General features: G+C 38.5%; 1 protein-coding gene across 6 annotated transcripts in view; it reads right to left on the bottom strand.

The window, feature by feature from the left end:
* Nucleotides 1-5391: 5391 nt before the first annotated feature.
* Nucleotides 5392-19576, bottom strand: part of SNCAIP (synuclein alpha interacting protein) — a 349013-nt gene continuing 334828 nt past the window's right edge. For all 6 annotated transcript variants that reach the window (XM_089674735.1, XM_089674440.1, XM_089674749.1 and 3 more), the window contains one exon: nucleotides 5392-11640. Coding sequence is in view for 5 of the 6 variants with exons in the window: in XM_089674440.1 (XP_089530566.1) it covers nucleotides 11556-11640 (85 nt within the window). In the remaining variant the exon portion in view is untranslated. The remainder of the gene's footprint in view (nucleotides 11641-19576) is intronic.

The following is a 19576-nucleotide window of genomic DNA, read 5'->3' as shown; positions in this document are numbered from 1 at the left end:
GACCATACTTCTGTAAATTGCTCTAATAAGGAACACGTGGGTATCTGCATATGCGTTTACCTAGATGATAGAGTTCTATGAGAGCCCCAAAACCTGGAGTGATTGACGGGGAGAATTAACAAAGAGTGGTGAAAGCACAATGGTCAATAGAAATAGCAGTTCCTGCTCCTAATTAACAAAAGAGGTGCAATTAGGAGCGACCTATTCTCTGTTCTGCCATGTCCAAGGCAGGCAACACAGAGAACATGAGAGCAGGAGCTGCACGCTCCAATCCCTCTGTCTGTACCTACCCCCCCCCCCCCCCCGTTGACTGGAAGGAGAAATCTGACAGTATGACAAGAGAATCTGTGGCAGGTTCACCTGGCGGAAATCTATGGCAGATTTCTATATAGAAAACTGCCGTATTGTCTCTGTTAATTAGTGGCAGGCCTGCACTGGTTTCTATCTCACTTTTAAATATAAACTGGTGCAGTTGGTACAGATAAACCTGAAACAGGTCTATCTACTTAGTTCATGTGGTGCACACCACTCCTGACAGTGTCCTGTGCCATTCATTTGTTAATAGCTGGTGTGTAGGAGATGGGAGGGATTGGGACAAAGGTGTCTACCTTCTGGCTTTCTTAAATAACTGAACACTTCAGCATGCATAGCTAGGTGTCTGTTACCCATTCTAGGGAAATCCTGTTTAATAAGAGTTTACTTCAAGGGTAAGGTCACTTATCGCTGAAGGACATACTGTTCACCAAAGAGACATGAGAAGACTATCACATTGAGTCTACAACATTTTTTATAGTAAGAATGGTCCTTATTATCTGTGCCATTCATAGATGAATGAATGCAGCAATAACCTGAGTTTCCTGCATGCATTACAAGGCTTTTCTCAATATGCACAGGATTGTACTTTTAAAAATGGCAGTTGGTGAATTTGATCTCATTTCTTGATACAGGACAATAATAGTGGTACACAAATTCTTTTTTTAATGCATAAGAAAACCCAGACATCCATAGTACTCTGTCACCCCTTCATGTCCAGATTTTCTTTAGAAAAATGCAAAAACATTTTTATACATTCTAACTTCAGTTAGTTTTTTTACGAATAGGGTTAGGCTACAAGATAATCATCTGCAGAAAATGGGGACAAATGTTTGTTTTCCTTGCCATTGAGGAGTATATATGCACAGCAGTACGTTGTTCTAAGTTTTGTAGATATTATGGTTCGTTATTTGGTTGTCAATTAGCACTGCGTAGTAGTGTGTGCAGAGGATAAACTGACAGCGTACGGTGACTCATGTCCTTCCGCTCCGTGAGCACGTCAAGTGACGAAATGCGTAGGGCAGGGCTTCTGGAGGTGACGTCACCGCGTTCAGCCAGCTTCCGGGGTCTGTGTACACCGGAGCAGGCTGTTTGATTTTTGCTGTGTACGCTATGCATGCTAGTGTCGGCTCGGACACTATTAAATGTGAGTGGAATATATGGTGTTTTTATGTATACATTTTTGATACATTGTTACGCTATGAGTCTTTCCTTTCTTACTTCCTGAGTTCATTCCAAGACTGAGAAGAGTTTAATGCCATTTGAATTATCCCACATACGCTGGTTATTCATCTGCAGATCATTGCTCCCAGAGGAGAAGCGTTTGTGCTGGTCTACAACCTGACCAGCATATGCTCTGGTGAGTTTACCCAATCTATCTGGTGGTGGATTTGTGCACGGTGATTTGTGTGTTTTTTTCACTTGAAGTTTGAATATTGAAGACATAAGCACTTATACATATTTTTTTATTTTTTTATTTTTTTTTTATGGTGTTTGGACATTTTATATTTTTTCACATTCTTGGCTTACTGAATAAGTTGTAAAAGGACACATTTTGCTGGAGATAATTTATTATTTTTTGAGATAGATATGTAATATTGATTTATATACACTTTTGTTTTAAGAATTTCATTAAGATTTAGCACTTTGAGATTATACTAAGGAGGAGCGCTGCCTTTTTTGTTTTATATGTACACCTTGTTAAGGGTTGGATTAGCTGCTCTTCCATATATATATATATATTTATAAAACTTCACATATTGGTTTGTTTATTGATTTCCAGAAGCTCTGTCCATATTCTAAGGAGCTATTCAGGGGCGGACTGACAACTCATGGGGCCCCCGGACAATATGGGATCATGGGGCCCCTGTGTCCTTGCCCAAACTCAAAAAAGCCTATGAAAAAGGACATCTCACGGGGCCCCTACTGACCCCAGGCCCTCGGGCAGTGCCCAAGTTTCCAAATGGTCAGTCCGCCCCTGGAGCTATGTTACGGCTATGGGAGACACAAATCACTCCATCTCTCTAAGACCTTCTAAGATATTTTAGCAATTAATACACATTCATGCTGAAATGTCTTTTTATGTTTTGAAGTGAGTTTATACAACTAAACAACTCAAAATAAAATGAACTCACAAAAACAAGAGTTGTTGAATACATTTTTATTTTACATTTTTATTGTACAGTTTATATGTACAATGACCGCTGTAAATGGGTGCCATTTAGCTTAATTATGGTATTTTTGAAATGCAGAACCTTTCCATACAAGCTGAAGGACTAAAGATGTAATTACACTTTGCAAAGTGATATATGCATTGACTACTATGAGCCAATGTATTAAATAGGAAAGATGCAGGCATCAGGGCTGTCATCTTGATCTAGTCACTATCCAGAAGCAAACATAAGAAAAGTCTGAAAAGGTCGATCTTGTGTCCTTTGTTTTAGGTCAGAGAATTTTTACATATTATCAGGATGATAGGTCAGTAATGATTTCCGTCTACACAGATAAAGCAGAGCTAAAGCAGAGCTAAAATGTATTTCTTTCTTCTCCATTAAAGCTGAACTCCAGGAGCTAGACACAACCTACTCTTGCAGTTGAATCCCCCCATCCCCTGCAAGGGTTTGTCTAGGTGGGGGTACAGGAATACATAGTATCATTACAGTCTGTGGGCAGTCCCTTGGTGCCAAGCAAGGAATACACCTTACCCTTGCACCACTAGACTAAACAAGTAATTAATCTTTGCAGAGTGGGGGGTGGGGAGGAAGTCCCCTTTTTTACATGGTGACTCTCACGTGGCTCCTCCTGTACAGCCACCTGTGACTCTGGAGGCTTAAGGCTGCATTCACACCAGAGCGTTTTGTAGCACGAAGCTCAAAGCTCCAAAGGGGGAAAAAAAATCAATATTATTCTATGGAGAAGGTTCCACTCCAAGTCACCTGAAGCAGAACGCCTGAAGCTCAAAAATGTTTTAGAGATACTTTTGTAGCTCAACTTGGGCAGATGTGCATGTTTTTGGCGTGTTTTTATTCCCATAGAAAAGAATAGAAATGCGCAATTGGCATGTTTGTGCACATTTTTGCGTGTGTTTTGTGTGATTTTCTGCTCAAATGAAAAAATGTAAAATAAAAAAATAGTAATAGTATATTATTTATTTATTACAGGTACTTAAATAGCGCCGTCAATTTACGCAGCACTTTACATATATACAGCATGTCTTTGGAGTGTGGGAGGAAAGCGGAGTACCCGGTGGAAACCCATGCAGGCACAGGGAGAACATGCAAACTCCAGGCAGGTGGTGCCGTGGTTGGGATTAAAACTGATGACCCGAGTACTGCCAGGCGGAAGTGCTAACCATTTAGCCACTGTGCTGCCCGTTGTACGAATAAATCTCCTAGATTGTAAGCTCCAAGGAGCAGGGCCCTCCTATCTCTCTTGTATTGAACTGTATTGTTGCTGTATTGTCTCCCTTTATATTGTAAAGCACTGAGCAAACTGTTGGCGTTATATAAATCCTTTATAATAATAATAATAATAATAATAAAAAATGTAAAATAAATCAAATAAATGCACATATAAATAAAAAATCGTAATTAACCACTTGCCTACAGGGCACTTATACCCCCTTTCTGTCCAGGCCAATTTTCAGCTTTCAGCGCTGTCACACTTTGAATGACAATTGCGGGGTCATGCAACACTGTACCCAAATGAAATTTTTAGCATTTTTTTCACACAAATAGAGCTTTCTTTTGGTGGTATTGACTTGCCGCTGGGTGTTTTATTTTTTGCGCTATAAACAAAAAAAGACCAAAAAAGTTTTTATTCTCGTATCTATTATAAAATTTTGCAAACGGGTAATATTTCTCCTTCACTGATGTGCGTTGATGAGGCTGCACTGATAGGCAGCACTGATGGGCATGGATAGGTAGCACTGATGGGCACTGATGAGGTGGCACAAATAGGCAGCACTGATAGGAGGCACTGATGAGCTGGCACTGATGATGCTGCATTGATAGGCGACACTGCTGGGCAACACTGATGGGTGGCACTTCTGGGCAGCACTGATGGGTGGCATTGCAGTGCACAGGTGTGTGGCACTGCAGGGCACAGGTGGATGGCAATGCTGGGAACTGATCATCAGTGAAATAGGTGGGTGGCACTGATGGGCACAGGTGGGTGGCACTGATAGAGGTGGGTGGCACTAATGGGTACAGGAGGGCAGCACTGCTGGGCACAGGTGGGTGGCACAGGTGGGCGGCAATGCTGAGAACTGATTATCAGTGTCTTGATGATCAGTTTCGATCCCTTCACTGACAATCACTGGTTCTCGGCAGTACTTTCCTCACGCTGTTACAGCTTGAGGAAAGTGTTTTCGATAACCGGCAACTGGATTTACCCGGTGATCTCTGTGTCATTGGACACAGCTGATCACGTGGTAAAAAGCCACCATGATTGGCCATTTACCGTACCATGTGATCAGATGTGTCCGTAGGACACAAGCATCACCGGCGGCTATACAGCACAGCCATTCACAGCAGTGTGCTTGCAGTGAAGCACACTGACACGGCACCCTAGTAAAACACTCCCTGCACACAGCTAACCCTTTGATTGCCCCTCATGTTAACCCTTTCCTGCCCAGTGCCATTAGTACACTGTCCGTGCTTCTTATTAGCACTGATCACTGTATTGGTGTCACTGGGGATGTCAGTGACACCAGGTCAGTTCCCCCCAGTGTCAGAATGTCTGCCGCAGTCCCACAGTCCCGCTATAAGTCACTGCTGATCGCTGCCATTACTAGTAAAAGAAAAAAAAAATTCCAATGTAATGAATGCAATAGGTAACAGCTGAAATAATTTTGGGGTTGATTTACTATAATCTGGTGCAGCTGTGCATGGTAGCCAATCGGCTTCTAACTTCAGCTTGTTCAATTAAACTGTGACAAAAAACCTGGAAGCTGATTGGTTTCTATGCACAACTCCACCCGATTTTGCACTTTTGCAAAGTTCTTGCCCCTATTTGATGATCTCTTTGGGAAAATTATAGATTACTGGTGTATACAGAGAGTAAACACAAACACAAGAATTGCACATTAATTTTTATTGTTATTGCTTCCAAAATGTACAGTTTTTAAAAACATCAATTTCACAATGTCAAACCCAACATAGGATAGATAAAAAAGTGCTAATTTCTCATAAAATATTTCTTACAGCAAGACCGAGAGCTCTCCTATTATTTATGCAACAACCATTGTACAATAGAAACACCTTAATAAAATGTTCTATAGTTAGCAGTCTACTTGATCAACGGTTTTATAAAATGTAAAAGGCTCAGAAAAAAACAACCTCTTCTTTATAAAAACATAACGTGAAGACATCATAAACTAAAAGCAATTCATTTACAGTAGAAAATTATGTGCTGCGATCATCCCATGCAACTGCACAAATATCTGTTTTTCGTACACACGTTTCACTGTGGATTGAGAAACTGTCCTGAATGTTGTCTATTGCTATTGTCTGATATGGAAGATGGTTGGACATTTGTTTGCTTCTTGACTCAGCACAGTCTTTTGAAAGGGATATCAGGGAAAGTGGAAATCTCCCATGTTAAGGAAACATTGAGGATTCTGCCTCCTATCTGTCTGGGTGTTCTTGGGACACAAATGAACAGCACCACTTGTTGGTGGAATATGATATTGCAATTATTCCAGTTATGTACCAAAATGTATTTTAAATAGTCCTGAGACTGCCTTTGTACCAGTCTTCTGCACAGGCTGCGGAAGGAAGGGGCATTGCTACAAGCCATTTAAGATTTAATGCATTATACAGTGCAATCAGCAGTGGAGATTTCTGATTGGAGGAGAGACCACAGTGATGGCCTTATCCAGAAGCTTTTACTCTTTCACTATCCAATCACAGCCCTGAAGTGGTCAGGAACAGGTTATGCTGTATGAATTACAAAACTGTCTAAACATTACAATTTTTAGAAGTTGACACAGTTCAAACATATATACTGTATTTCAACTACAGTTTTTGTTTTGTGCCAGCACTTTAAATGTGAAGTGTTTGGTTTTCAGTTATAATTTAAAACTGGGAACCAGAGTTACAAAACACTACCAGGTTGAAAGCAGAAATGAATATCAAGTTGTAGAAATAATTCCCATGCCCTCTCATTAGTATGACAAATTTTTGCCCAAATGGAAAGTTGGGAATCTCCGTGCAATTGTGCCCTACATGTATTCCTACAGTATATGGAGGAACATGGAAGATTCAGAACGCTCACAATTATTATCTGTTGCCAAAACACACTGAAAATGTTCTGCTTTATAATCAAAACTTTGGTTCAGGATATACAGTACAGACGTACCTCAGTTTACGAATGCCTCGGTTAACGTAATTTTTGGTTTACGAATGAAAATCCATTGAATATAATGCCTCGGTTTACAATTTTTTTTTGCAATACGAAGTAAGTTTTCCCAGGTTGCATTGCGCCTTGGACATTTATAGCGCCGGCCCCGTGCCTTTAAAGTGCACTTTATAAAGAGTTTTGAACAGATAAAACTTTTTTGACTTTTTTCTGACCTCTGGAATTAATTAATTGGTTTTCAATGCATTTACAATGTTTTTTAATCATGTCCTTGTACAGTAGTTATGCCTTTAAAATGTACTTTATAAAGAGTTTTGAACAGATTAAACTTTTTTTTACTTTTTTCTGACCTCCGGAGTGAATTAATTGGTTTTCAATGCATTCACAATTTTTTTTTTAATTATGTCCCTGTACAGTATTTATGCCTTTAAATGGCACTGTATAAAGAGTTTTGAACAGATAAAAGACTTTTTTTTAACCTCCAGGACAGATTAATTGGTTTTCAATGCATTCCTATGGGAAACAGCATTTCGGTTTGCCAATTTTTTGCAATACAAAACATCCCAGAGAATGCATTAAATTCGTAAACCGAGATACGCCTGTATATAAAACCAAATATGCAAATAGTGAGACAGGGAATTTCAGGCTTTGGATTTGCAGGCAGGCATTGCAGAAAATGCAGGCTTTGAATGTGCTTCCAATTTTTATAGGATTTACTGTTTTAAATCATTTTTGGAAATCATATCACATCACATATTGTATGGGAAACATGAAAGGGAAACTCAGGCTCACTATTACATCAAGAAGAACTGATCTTCTTTTAGACGCTGTAAAATGGACTGTTTATTGATTTTATACATATTTACCTTTTTCCTTATTGCCATAACGGAAATAAATAAACATAAACGTAATTTTGTTTTAAAACAAAGACTGAATATAAATAGCAAAAGAAGAAACATTAAATAAAAGTTTAAAAATGTAGCTAAAATGTAATATCTGTTGTCTGTTAAACATTGACAAACTGGCCACTGTCTGGTGGTTTTAGTGGTTTTAATCTGTTTTAATTTGTCTTCTGTATAGAGAAAAATGAGGGGTAAGAAAATCTGGTAAGCATTACAACCATTGCACAGACTACCTTATTTAAAAAAGTGGACTTAGGACCTATTATCAGGTACTGTACCTCCATGCACAGATTGCTTTCACTGCTCTCTGGCATCCCCAAAGTATGGGGGAAATAGGCTTTCTGAGCCAACCTTCTTTCCTTCCTGTCCCCCATTGTACACTGGTCAGTAAGGAATTGGACAAACCTTCCCAAGTTTTCTGCTCTATATAAACACATTATTCAATAACCATGCACAAATGCTTTCAGTGAGCCACAATCACACTCTTTTTAGGGCCACCTTAGGTCAGCGATAACCAGCTGGAAATCTACAGGCTGTATGTCATCCTTGTGGTCCTCTTGGCCTGACATAATCCGGTGTCGAAAAAAAATAAAAATTATCTTTGATCTCAACTTTTCTTTGCTCACCAGTTACTACACTTCTCACTTTGGTAATAAAAAGGTGAAAGAAATGAATTTCTGACTGAGAATTGATGTTAAAGCCTCACTATGAGAATTACTGCTACTCCACACATTTTGTTACTTGCCCACACATTTTAGTTGAGTTTATTGTTATTGTCTGAATATATTACTGAGCATCATGTACATTATATTTGCATTCCATCTACCTTTTTTTTTTCTTTATTAAAAAATGCTTTTGCAATGTATAGTATTTTGGCAAAACTGGAAGCAAGGCTCTCAAAATGCAGCTACGTGAAAACAACTGACCTACCTTGTTCATTTACTGAGCAGCTGTCAGTTCTGCATGGGTACTGCACATAGCAGGTTTATAAATGTAGTAGCACAAAAGTATACTAAAAACCCTTCCCAGTGCATACTTCATAGATATATACTACTACAACAGAGACACTAAGGCTGGCCATACATTAATCTTTTTTTTTTTGTACAAAAAACCTCCAAAAGATCCGATTCCCCCATCCACACATTCATCCACATGAATCCCTCTCACTGTGCTATTGTGTTCTGACAGCGGAGAGACTTTGCCGTTGTCAGAATAAAATGATCAGAGCTGCACTGATCACTCAAGAAAAACCCAACAAACTTGTGTACAACCCGTCTGCCCATACATAAGTTTAAATTTGCTGGACTGGATGAATTTTGACCCAAGTATGGCCACCTAAAAACTATGGTTCCATTCAAGTCGATGGGGGGTTATTATACTGATGAGGTCAATACCAGAGGAAATTTCTGCCTCAAGGATATATAAACACTGCAGGAGTCCACTGCCTCCATGGAGAGGTAAGTGTGCACTGGAGAGGGGGTTTTAGGTTACATTAGCTTAGCAAGCTAGGGAGGGTTGACTAAGTTTGTTTGTAGCATACTTGTAGATTTGACTTTTCCATTACCACTTTTACAGTACAAGAAAAGATAGTAGATTTTGTGTTTTTGTGTGTATTAGTGAGAAGCTTGACGTTTCCAGTGAGCTATCTAATGTTAAGTGGAAGAGAGTTCCCTCCAACCAGTAGCAGCAAGCCTCTCAATAACACAGCAGACGGAGCTGTGTGATCACTCCAGAAAAGTGAAACAACACTAAAAATCACTTGGGCTGTACTGTACAATTTAGTAACACCAACGTATCAGCAAGCTATTATACTTTCTAGAGATTAATTTTGTGGCAATTACCAGTGAATCACCTCACGGCTACCAAAGCAAAGAAAATGTTTGATGTAAATCACAAACTCAGGTTGGACATAACGGGCCTATTCATTAAGGCTTGCCATGTAGTGAACAAATTTGCATTCAGTATGTAATTAAAATTAGCAATTTTTTGTAGCACATTACTATATATATATATATATATATATATATATATGATCCAGTTTTTTGAAAATGGCACACAATATGCTCTATATACAGAGCTTGTCTGGTCCACCTTTGGCCGTACAGCTTCTTAAAATATATTTAAAATTAAAACTTTGTTTTGGAACTTCTATTGGGTTTTTATTGTTGATATGATTTACTCATGCTATGTGAATGTTTAAACACACTTTCAGGGCTGATGTCCAGGTATTTCTTGCCAAACACTGCATGGTGGTTGATGGTGCATGTAGCAGCTTGTATGAGGCTCTTCTGAAAGCAAGATAGTATATTGTAGAGAAGGGTAAAAAATATGCAGATTATATTAAATAATATTACATTTGCCCCTCCAGCACTACCCGGTGCAATCTCTGTAATTTTCCTACCCCATGTTATTACTAATAATTTACTTATATCTCTGCCCTCTTTTCAGGGACTGAGCAACCTGTCAGTAAGATCAGAACTATAATTTGTGGCCCATGGAAATAGTTACATTCTGAAGGTGCCTATATCTGCATAACCTTGGGAGGGTTCCAGGCAGAGAGGTATAATGTAAATCATGATAATGATAAGGTGTTATCGGTCTCATCGGTCTGCCTGTTTAGCAATTCCTCCACAGGTTCACTTTAAACCCAAGTAGATGAAGTCTTCAAAACAATGTATGAGGTTCTAAGTATTTTTTCCAAGAGTGACGTTACACAATAAAAGTTTCAGAATGAGCCATGAGATGACTGAATGAAGTTAAAGAAGATAAGATGATTTGCAACAAATTTCATTTAATATTTAGCTAATTTGCCAGACTTAGACCTCCTGTGCTTTTTTAAGTTTTTATGAAATTCAGAAAGAAACAAGATTCCTGATACCAACTGGTTACACATGTTGTACCATCAACCTGTTGGAACACCTATCAGCAAACACTAGCCCAATTTTGCCCCATATCCAATGTCCCAGGAGAATATATAGGCATCAAGGTGGTTTATGTGTCACTTACCTGTTCTCCATGCAAGTTTTCTTTATAGTTTTCTTTTTAAAATATCGTGTTGGTCTTTTTTTTTTTGGTGCAGTTTACTTGTGATGGGTGAATGGTAAAATCATTTACCAGTTCACAGGAGCAGAGGTAGTTTTTTTACCTTTTGCAGTATTTAAAAAGAATAGAAGAAACAGATTATCAGAGCAGGGAATTTTTGATTATTTGCTCATCTTTAGCCATGAAGCTCAAAAAGGTACAACCTGGTTTTACAGCCTCCTTTACAAAAAAAACCCCTAGCATTTCTATACAGATTACACGGATTTGGCACACATTGTCGTTGAAGAGATATTATAACACCCTTTTCTTATGGTCCTCGTATAATTTTCATAACTAGTGTGTGGGGGAGGGGGAGAAGGGCCTCTATTAAGAATTCAGACAGTTCTGTTAGTACAGATTCCAGTGCAGTTTACAGAAATATTTATTCATATTTATTTATTTTACAGAAATATGGATTGCACCATGAAAAATGATCCTAGAAAAGGTAAATGTGTACATTTCTTTATATACCAATTGTGATTCCAAGAATCTGATTTACTCAAACGGTGAAGTGACATTTTTAAGATAAAGAAATCTTCAATGAACCCTTAAAAATGGCAGGAGATATTTCAATGGGGAACAGGTTTCTTTGTATCATGAGCAATGGGATGAACCTTGTCAGTAATAAATACAGTGTACAATAACTGAAGAAGAAACTAAGGCAAAAAAACCAAAATATTTTCTTTATGAACAGGAACTAGATTCAGATATATAGCAGATCACTGTCCATGCAGTGCAGTATAAAAACGGCTTGTCATCACAAAGACAAAAAGTCAATGTCTGAGAAAGTATCTCACACCAAACAAGCACACCAACACTAAGTGTAAAAAGACATCATAAGGCCTCATGGGAGCCAAAAACTGGAAGGTGTAGTCTCAGGACATTTGTTAGAAGACAGGGTTAGAGGAAAAACTCTTGCATCTCAGGTTCTTCTGGATCCATGTCACTGAATAAAATCTTCAATGATCCACCAAATGTATTATGCCTGTGAGGATATAACAAGAAACATCAACTTACATTAAAATTTAGAGGCTTGCATTGTAAAACACATTACATCTAATCTACCAACCTGACCTATTGTATAATGAGAATCTGCATTCAAACACTGTAATGTTCTGTAAAATGGAAGTTGGAGAATTATAAAAGGAATCTGACAGACTGTTTTGGAGCAGTTCAAACAATTCCTCCTCAAACACTTAGATAAGCAGTACTCACTTTCTACAATATAAAATCGCAACATTTTTTTTTTTTGCATACATCTAAGATTTTGCACACTGTTTTGGTTCCTTTACACTGTACGGACATATTAAGTCTTACATTGAAAAATGTTAATAACTGACTCTACGCTTAGCAGTTTGGAGCTTTTAACCAACCTTCAATCACAGCAATATGCTCCCCAAAATAAATACAAGAATTCAAATCAATCAACACCACTACAAATCCAATAAAATGGCATTTTTCATTCAATTTCCATGCCAGTTCGATCAATTGGTCACTTGAAACTGGGAAATGTTTGAAATCGTGTGTGGCAGATGGAAAGTCTGATTGAAAATAAATGTAAAGTTCCTAAATAACACTCTGTATATGACCAGCAAAAGTGTGGCCATACTTGACCCAAAAGCAGAAAGTGAAGTAGCTGATTAAAATGTTGTTTGCTTAAACGTGTTTTAGTTAATATCAGAGACGCAACAGTGGCTTTGTTATAACATCTTTCAATATGATTGTGCTAAAATCCATGTGTTGGCCAAATCACGGAAAAAGATTACATAAGGGATTTGGCAGAGACAGATACACTATGTTGCCAAAAGTATTGGGATGCCTGCCTTTACACGCACATGAACTTTAACGGCATCCCAGTCTTAGGCCGTAAGGTTCAATATTCAATTGGCCCACCCTTTGCAGCTATAACAACTTCAACTCTTCTCAGAAGGCTGTCCACATGGTTTAGGAGTGTGTCTATGGGAATGTTTGACCATTCTTCCAGAAGCGCACTTGTGAGGTCAGGCACTGATGTCGGAGGAGAAGGCCTGGCTCGCAGTCATTGCTCTAATTCATTCCAAAGGTGTTCTATCAGGTTAAGGTCAGGACTCTGTGCAGGCCAGTCAAGTTCTGTAGCAATTGTACGTACAAATATGGACACGAACATCTATTTTGCTAAAGATCCTCCATCTTGTGTCATTCTCACTCCAAAATCAGCCCCCCTCCCTTTCTGTTGAGCGGTCTGTGTGTGTGCTGAGTTCAGGAGTGCACAGGGCACAGCTGGATACGCTTCATGGTTATAAACCCAATTAGTTGGTTCCATGAAGTCTGCCAGACTCTTGCTTTGAGCTGATCGTAAAGCTATAAACCTGTCAGTCACTGGACTTGAAAAGTATTCCAAAATAGCAGTAAAACATATATCTCATTTGGGAAACCACTTTTTCATACACTTTCATAACTTCTCGTAGGAATTACTAGATTACATCTACAAGAGAGCAGAAAGCGATATCTCCTTAACCGTCCCAAGCAGATATGTCATATCTGGTATCTGGACGTTCAGAATATCATTCTGCATATTATCCTGTCAGTGGCTAGGCTGCTGCATGCACCTATGGAAGGTTATTGACCATGACATAAACTGGGAGGGATTCGGTCATAGCCTGAGTTCCCCGCCTAAACACCCCTCCCCATTGAGGCGATTGGTTCTTTGCTTGAAGGTGACACCCTGTTGGGTTCCTAGAAAAGAGCTGTTATGCCTGGGGAAGGAAGATGAAGATATTTCTACCGTTTGACATCAGGAACCAACTTTGGGAGAAACGGTACCCTTTTGCTCAGGACCCTTGAATCTGCTTAAACCCAGTATTCTACCTCTCTAAACTTCTTTCTGTTGTCTCTCTGCTGTGTTATTGCTCTCTGCATTTATATATATATATATATATATATTTATATATTTGCTACATCTTCTTCTGTAAATATTTTTATTGCACCCTTTTGACCTTTTTAGTAATAAATCCTATTTTCTGAAAAGTGTTGAACTGTTCCTAAAGCTATTTTATGCAAACTAAGAATCCCTGTCTCTGAAGAGCACTACTGTGTGTTTTAAACTTCTGCATACAACTGCCTGCGGTGACAGTGTGTATACAGACGCTTATTCAAACATCATAGTGTTATTGCTAAGATTGGCGAGTTTCCTCCTTCTCTGTACAAAAAGGCGGTGGTGGCAGTGTGAAATTGTCCAAAATGTCTTGGTATGCTGACGCCTTAAGAGTTCCCTTCACTGGAACTAAGGGGCCAAACCCAACCCCTGAAAAACAACCACACACCATAATCCCCCCTCCACCAAACTTTACACTTGGCACACTGCAGTCAGGCAAGTACAATTCTCCTGGCAGCCGCCAAACCCAGACATGTGCATCAGATTGCCAGACAGAGAAGCATTTGTCATTCCAGAGAACACGTCTCCACTGCTCTACAGTCCAGTGGTGACATGCTTTACACCACTGCATCTGATGTTTTGCATTGCACTTGGTGATGTTAGGCTTGGATGTAGCTGCACAGCCATGAAGCTCTCTACGCACTGTTGTTGTGCTAATCTGAAGGCCAAACAAAGTTTGGAGGTCTTTAGCTATTGACTCTGCAGAAAGTTGGTGACTTTTTGCGCAGTGTGCTTCAGCATGTGCTGACCCCATTCTGTCATTTTACGTGGCCTACCACTTAGTGGCAGAGTTGCTCTTGTTCCCAGTTGCTTCCACTTTGTTACAATACCAGTAATAGTTGACCGTGTAATATTTAGTAGCAAGGAAATATCATGGATAGATTTATTGCACAGGTGGCAACCTATCACGGTGCCACACTTGAATTCACTGAGCTCCTGAGAGCTCAGTGAAGCAGTCTGCATGCCTGGGTGCTTGATTTTATACACCTGTGGCCGTGGGGGTGATTTGAACACCTGAATCCAATGATTTAGAGGGGTGCCCCAATACTTTTGGCAATGTAGTGTAACTTGATGGTTTTAGGTTTGAATAGACTGAGGATGGGTTTGAAGCTTTTTATTTTTGAGTGCCCCTTGGGAGATATCCCTTGGGGACATTTCCTGTCCAAGTAACATCACAAATGGCAGTTATTAAGCGAGCATATTAGACAGTACAACTCAGACTTGATAAGATAGTACAGCCTCATCAGAGTGATACCTCACCACCTCCAGCAAGGTAAACCCTTAGAGAAGACAGGTCAATCACATAGCACATTGCAGATTGGAGATAATGAAAGCTAAGCTCTATTCTATATTTCCAGTATCTCCATATATTTCAGATAGTACTGACTGCCAACTGAGATGGCAGATTCACACATATGTCAAAGTACTGCAATATGATAGCAAATGTGAGTGTACATGAAGCACTACTAAACTCTGAAATGATGTAGAGGCAATGCCTACATTGACCAATCAGCAACCAGTCAAATTTTAGAAGCTAGTATATGACAGTTTAGCATTGCCAGCATTCATATGGTGAATGAAGCTGATCTTTAGATAATAATCTTAAATAAATGCAGCCCTGTATTATTAATCATTAAATTAATTTTAGGATAACTAGCATATCTGAATTTGACTTTGGATCAGCCCCTTTCAGTTCCTGTACAGCAGCACTTTGGGAGAAGGAGAGGCAGATAGGTGAAAAGAGCTTAATGAGCAGAAAAATGACCTCATCATTATGCTGCTGCTCTGTCACTGTCCAGTCAGAAGGCTAGGGGCAGACAAAGGTAAATCTAAGAAATTAATATACACAAATACAAATCCTTTGGAAGATAAAACTGCTCCCACTTATTTCATTTGTCTGTTTGGCTGTGTTAAGCTTTAAAGTGTATCTCTGGCCAATTTTGGATAGAGTGGGAAAGTCCTAGATTCTCTGTCAAATTGTTATTGCTCAAAAGGGAGAATAAAGTAGATTATGATATTTGAAGAAAGATAAAAAACAATGTTAATAATATACCAAAAGTAAAATATTATTAAATTACCAACAACATAAAAAAGAGTCTGCAGGATTTGAATTAATCCTAGATGTGTGTTAAAAAAACATTATTCGTATTATTTTCTAAGCTTTTAAAATACAAGATACAGTATACCAGTCATGAAAAATCATATTACTGAAGCTGATCACAGTTCATCCGTTATGGGCATAGATAAAAATTTATAGCAAAAAATAAATCCAGCTTAAAATCACATTCATGTCCCCCTGTATATTCAAACGGAAAAAGGTAGACTTATGTACATATATTTTTTTGGCCTTATTTTTATAACAAAGCTGTTGTTGAAGCCAAAGTGGTTGATGAAGCCAGCTGGATAGGCATAAGTTATATTGTATCCAATAGAATCTTAAAAGTTATTACAAGGTATAATCAAACTTTGTGGACTGTGTATTGATGGCTCATATCAACAAGGAAGAATATCCCAAATTCAACAAATGTAATAGGTTGCGGGTAATAGAAATAGCAACTAGTCATAAACATTGAGAATAAGAACGCCTTTCAGTTTCTCAGGCCAGGCTCTATAATAAAGTGTATCGCAGTATTCTGTGAGATATTGCCAAATGGCTGATAAAATTGTTGTAACCAGCCACAGACACAGGCAAATACTTAAAGATAAAATACAGTGCTCAGCATAAATGAGTACACACCTTTTGAAAAGTAAGATTTTAATCAATTTCTCAATGAACACAAGAACAATTTCAAAAATGTTTACAAAACTGAGTTTTATAGAACATTTGTTTAGCCCATTACATGAAAGTAAGGTTAATACCATAACTTGGATTACAAAATCTTCAGATTTACTCAAATTAGTTGATGCAAAAATGAATACACCCCACAACAAAAACTACTATATCTAGTATTTTGTATGAACTCCATGATTTGTAAGGACAGCAGACATGAAGTCTTCTAGGCATGGAATGAACAAGTTGGCGACATATAGCAACAGCTATCATTTTCCATTCTTCAAGAACGATCTCTTTTAGAGCTTGGATGGAGAGTGATGCTTAACTTTTCTCTTCAGAATTCCCCATAGGTTTCGATTGGGTTCAGATCAGGAGACATACATGGCAACCGAATCCCTTTCACCCTGTTCTTCTTCAGAAATGCAACAATGGTCTTAGATGTGTGTTTTGGATCATTGTCATGCTGGAAAAGTGCACACCGACCAAGGGCACGGAATGATGGTAGCATCTTCTCTTTCAATACAGAGCAGTACATCTGTGACTTCACAATATCATCAATGAAATGCAACTCCTGGACACCAGCAGCACTCATGCAGCCCCATAGAAGCACACTGCCACCTCCATGTTTCACTGTAGGCACCATGCATTTTTCTTTGTACTCCTCACCTTTGCGACACCATACAGTTTTTAAGCCATTAGTTCTAAAAACATTTATCTTGGTTTCATCACTCCAGAGTACATATAGAGTCCCAGTAGTCTTCTTATTTTTCAGTATGGGCCCTGGCAAATTCTAGGTGGGCTTTTTCATGCATATACTTTAGAAGAGGCTTCCTTCATGGATGACACCCATGCATGGTATTCCTCTGTCGTGCACGCCATATTGTTTCACAGGAAACAATCACTCCAGTTTGGCTTTCTACTTCTTTAGCCAACTGCAGTGAACTTGCATGGTTATTTTCTTCAACCCTTCTCATCAGAAGATGCACCTGTTGAGGTGTTAACTACTGTGGACGGCATGGACCTCTCTGTGAGATGGCTGCAGTTCCATCTTTGTTAAACTTTTGTATCACTTTTGCTACAGTATTCTGACTTATATCTAAAGCTTTGCTAATCTTCTTGTAGCCTTCACCTTTCTTGTGTAAAGAAATGATTTTCTTTCTCAGGCCTTGTGACATTTCTCTTCAATGTGGTGCCATTGCTCACAGCATGAAATGGGAAGGGGTTTTCTTTGTTAAGTAACGCCCTTTTACAATCAACTGTCTGTTGGACACTTGTTTAATGAATAATTAGACTCACCTGCAGTTGAACTCTTGTTAATTAGGATTTTGCTGTCTAAAATTTAGCTTTGCTCCAAAGACTGTCCCATAGAAAATGTTGATTCTGAAAGGAAAGTAAAGGTTTCCTGACGAATCTGCAGGGGGGTATTCATTTATGCTGAGCACTTTATGTCCTGTATGTGCAAAATGGCAGCAAAAAGGCTAACACAAAGCAGGGTGTTTATAAACCTTTGAACAACACGTACAGTGCATATACATTGATTTTGTGTGAATGCCAGCAAAATTGAATGTTACTAGACTATTTTCTCTCCAGGTAGGATGTTCTTTATTCGTAAATCAGAAAATTATTGTATAATGTTGTACTATGGTCACTAGATAAAACCGATAGTCAAAGGAAATAAATATTTATTTTCTACGATCATTAGTTCCATCTAGTGGCCACAATTTGGTATTTTCTTGATTCATGCTATACATATGAATGAAGAACATCCAAACTTGAGAGAAAATAGCCCAGTAACATTCAGGTTTTGCAAGCATTCACACAGACTGAATGTATAGTACATGCAGTTTGGCAGGATTTTTAATAAATACCCTGGATACTGACTTCTCCACACATACTTAGATGTATATCATTGCTTGGCACAATAAATAATCCAAGCCCATAAGAGCCAGCAAATCTCCCTTGGTTTTGTGTCTATACGGTTTTACAAATACTGTATATTCCATATAGTCTCTAACTTTCCTCGTTGTGCATTTCAACCAGAGGAATTAGAACAAGCTTACCCATATTGCTGATTAAGTAATTTTATGCCAACTAACATTCTGTACCAGAAATGGATGGACTTTTGTCTTTTTTCAGCCAGACTAACTATGTAACTGTTTAAGAATGAAATAGTGTTCTACAGAGATTCTCGGGGAGTAGAATCTACATCAAACAGATGAGCTGCTATATTATAACAAAACACATCAGCCTTGTTCTCTTTGATGTGGAGTATTTCCCCCTAATTATCTCTGGAGAATGAGAGTGGTTTTGCGGGTTTTCTGTGGTTGACTTGTAGTTCTCATATCTATTTATATACAGAACATTTGTTGGCATATTATTACTTTATCAGCAGTATTGGTAAACATGTTCCAATTCTTCTGGCTGATCTCCACCACTGTGAAAGTTGGAGGTTATATGAAATATATGTACCACATATAGATACAAAGGCAAAGGAGATTTTGCTGTCAATAGCATATACAGTATCTTGCAAAGCTGGCAATTATTGCTGTCCGATGGACTTGGATTATATATCATACCAAACTTTGATATACATCTATGAAAGGGTTAATCGTTAACTAATGTTTGGTTTGTGCATACTAATCAACTTTTATTCCCATAAACAGAATGTTCTCTGGGGACTGGAATGTTGTTATCTGTACAAGTGTCTCCAGCCTTGAAGGTTTTGCAGAATTTATTATCCTGATTGCTCTATTTCTATTACGCACCATATGGTGAGGTATTGTAACATCTATAATGTATTTTGATTGATGCTTTATGGATATTGCCCAAAGTGTTCAGTGTTATCTCCATATATAAACTCAAGTACAATAATAAAGACTTTGCAGTATGTGTTTTTCACACCTCAGTGTCTGAATTACATTATTCCCAAAGTACTTTATATCTGGCATGATTGGACAGTGGGTGCCGACACGAAATTGAGTTATCCTAACACATCTATATTTGTGTGGAGAAGTCAGCGTCCAACTGTACACTAAGGAATGTGTTTATGAAAACAATTGCATGGCATTTCACCCAGTGAAAGTGCATATATGACCATTCTGCAAAATTAGGCAAAGATTCACAGGCTATTTACTGCGCATGTCAAATGTTTTTAATTGATTTAAAACCGAAAATGCCACATTTTGCCACTAGATGGCCCTGGGTATCATAGACATTACTATGATACCGAGAGCC

The sequence above is a fragment of the Staurois parvus genome, unplaced genomic scaffold (genome assembly GCF_062004578.1).
Source record: "Staurois parvus isolate SC_StPar_1 unplaced genomic scaffold, SC_StPar_1.0 ptg000004l, whole genome shotgun sequence".
NCBI lineage: Eukaryota > Metazoa > Chordata > Amphibia > Anura > Ranidae > Staurois > Staurois parvus.
Note: the sequence above shows the minus strand (reverse complement) of the source record. Positions and strands in the feature narration are given on the sequence as shown.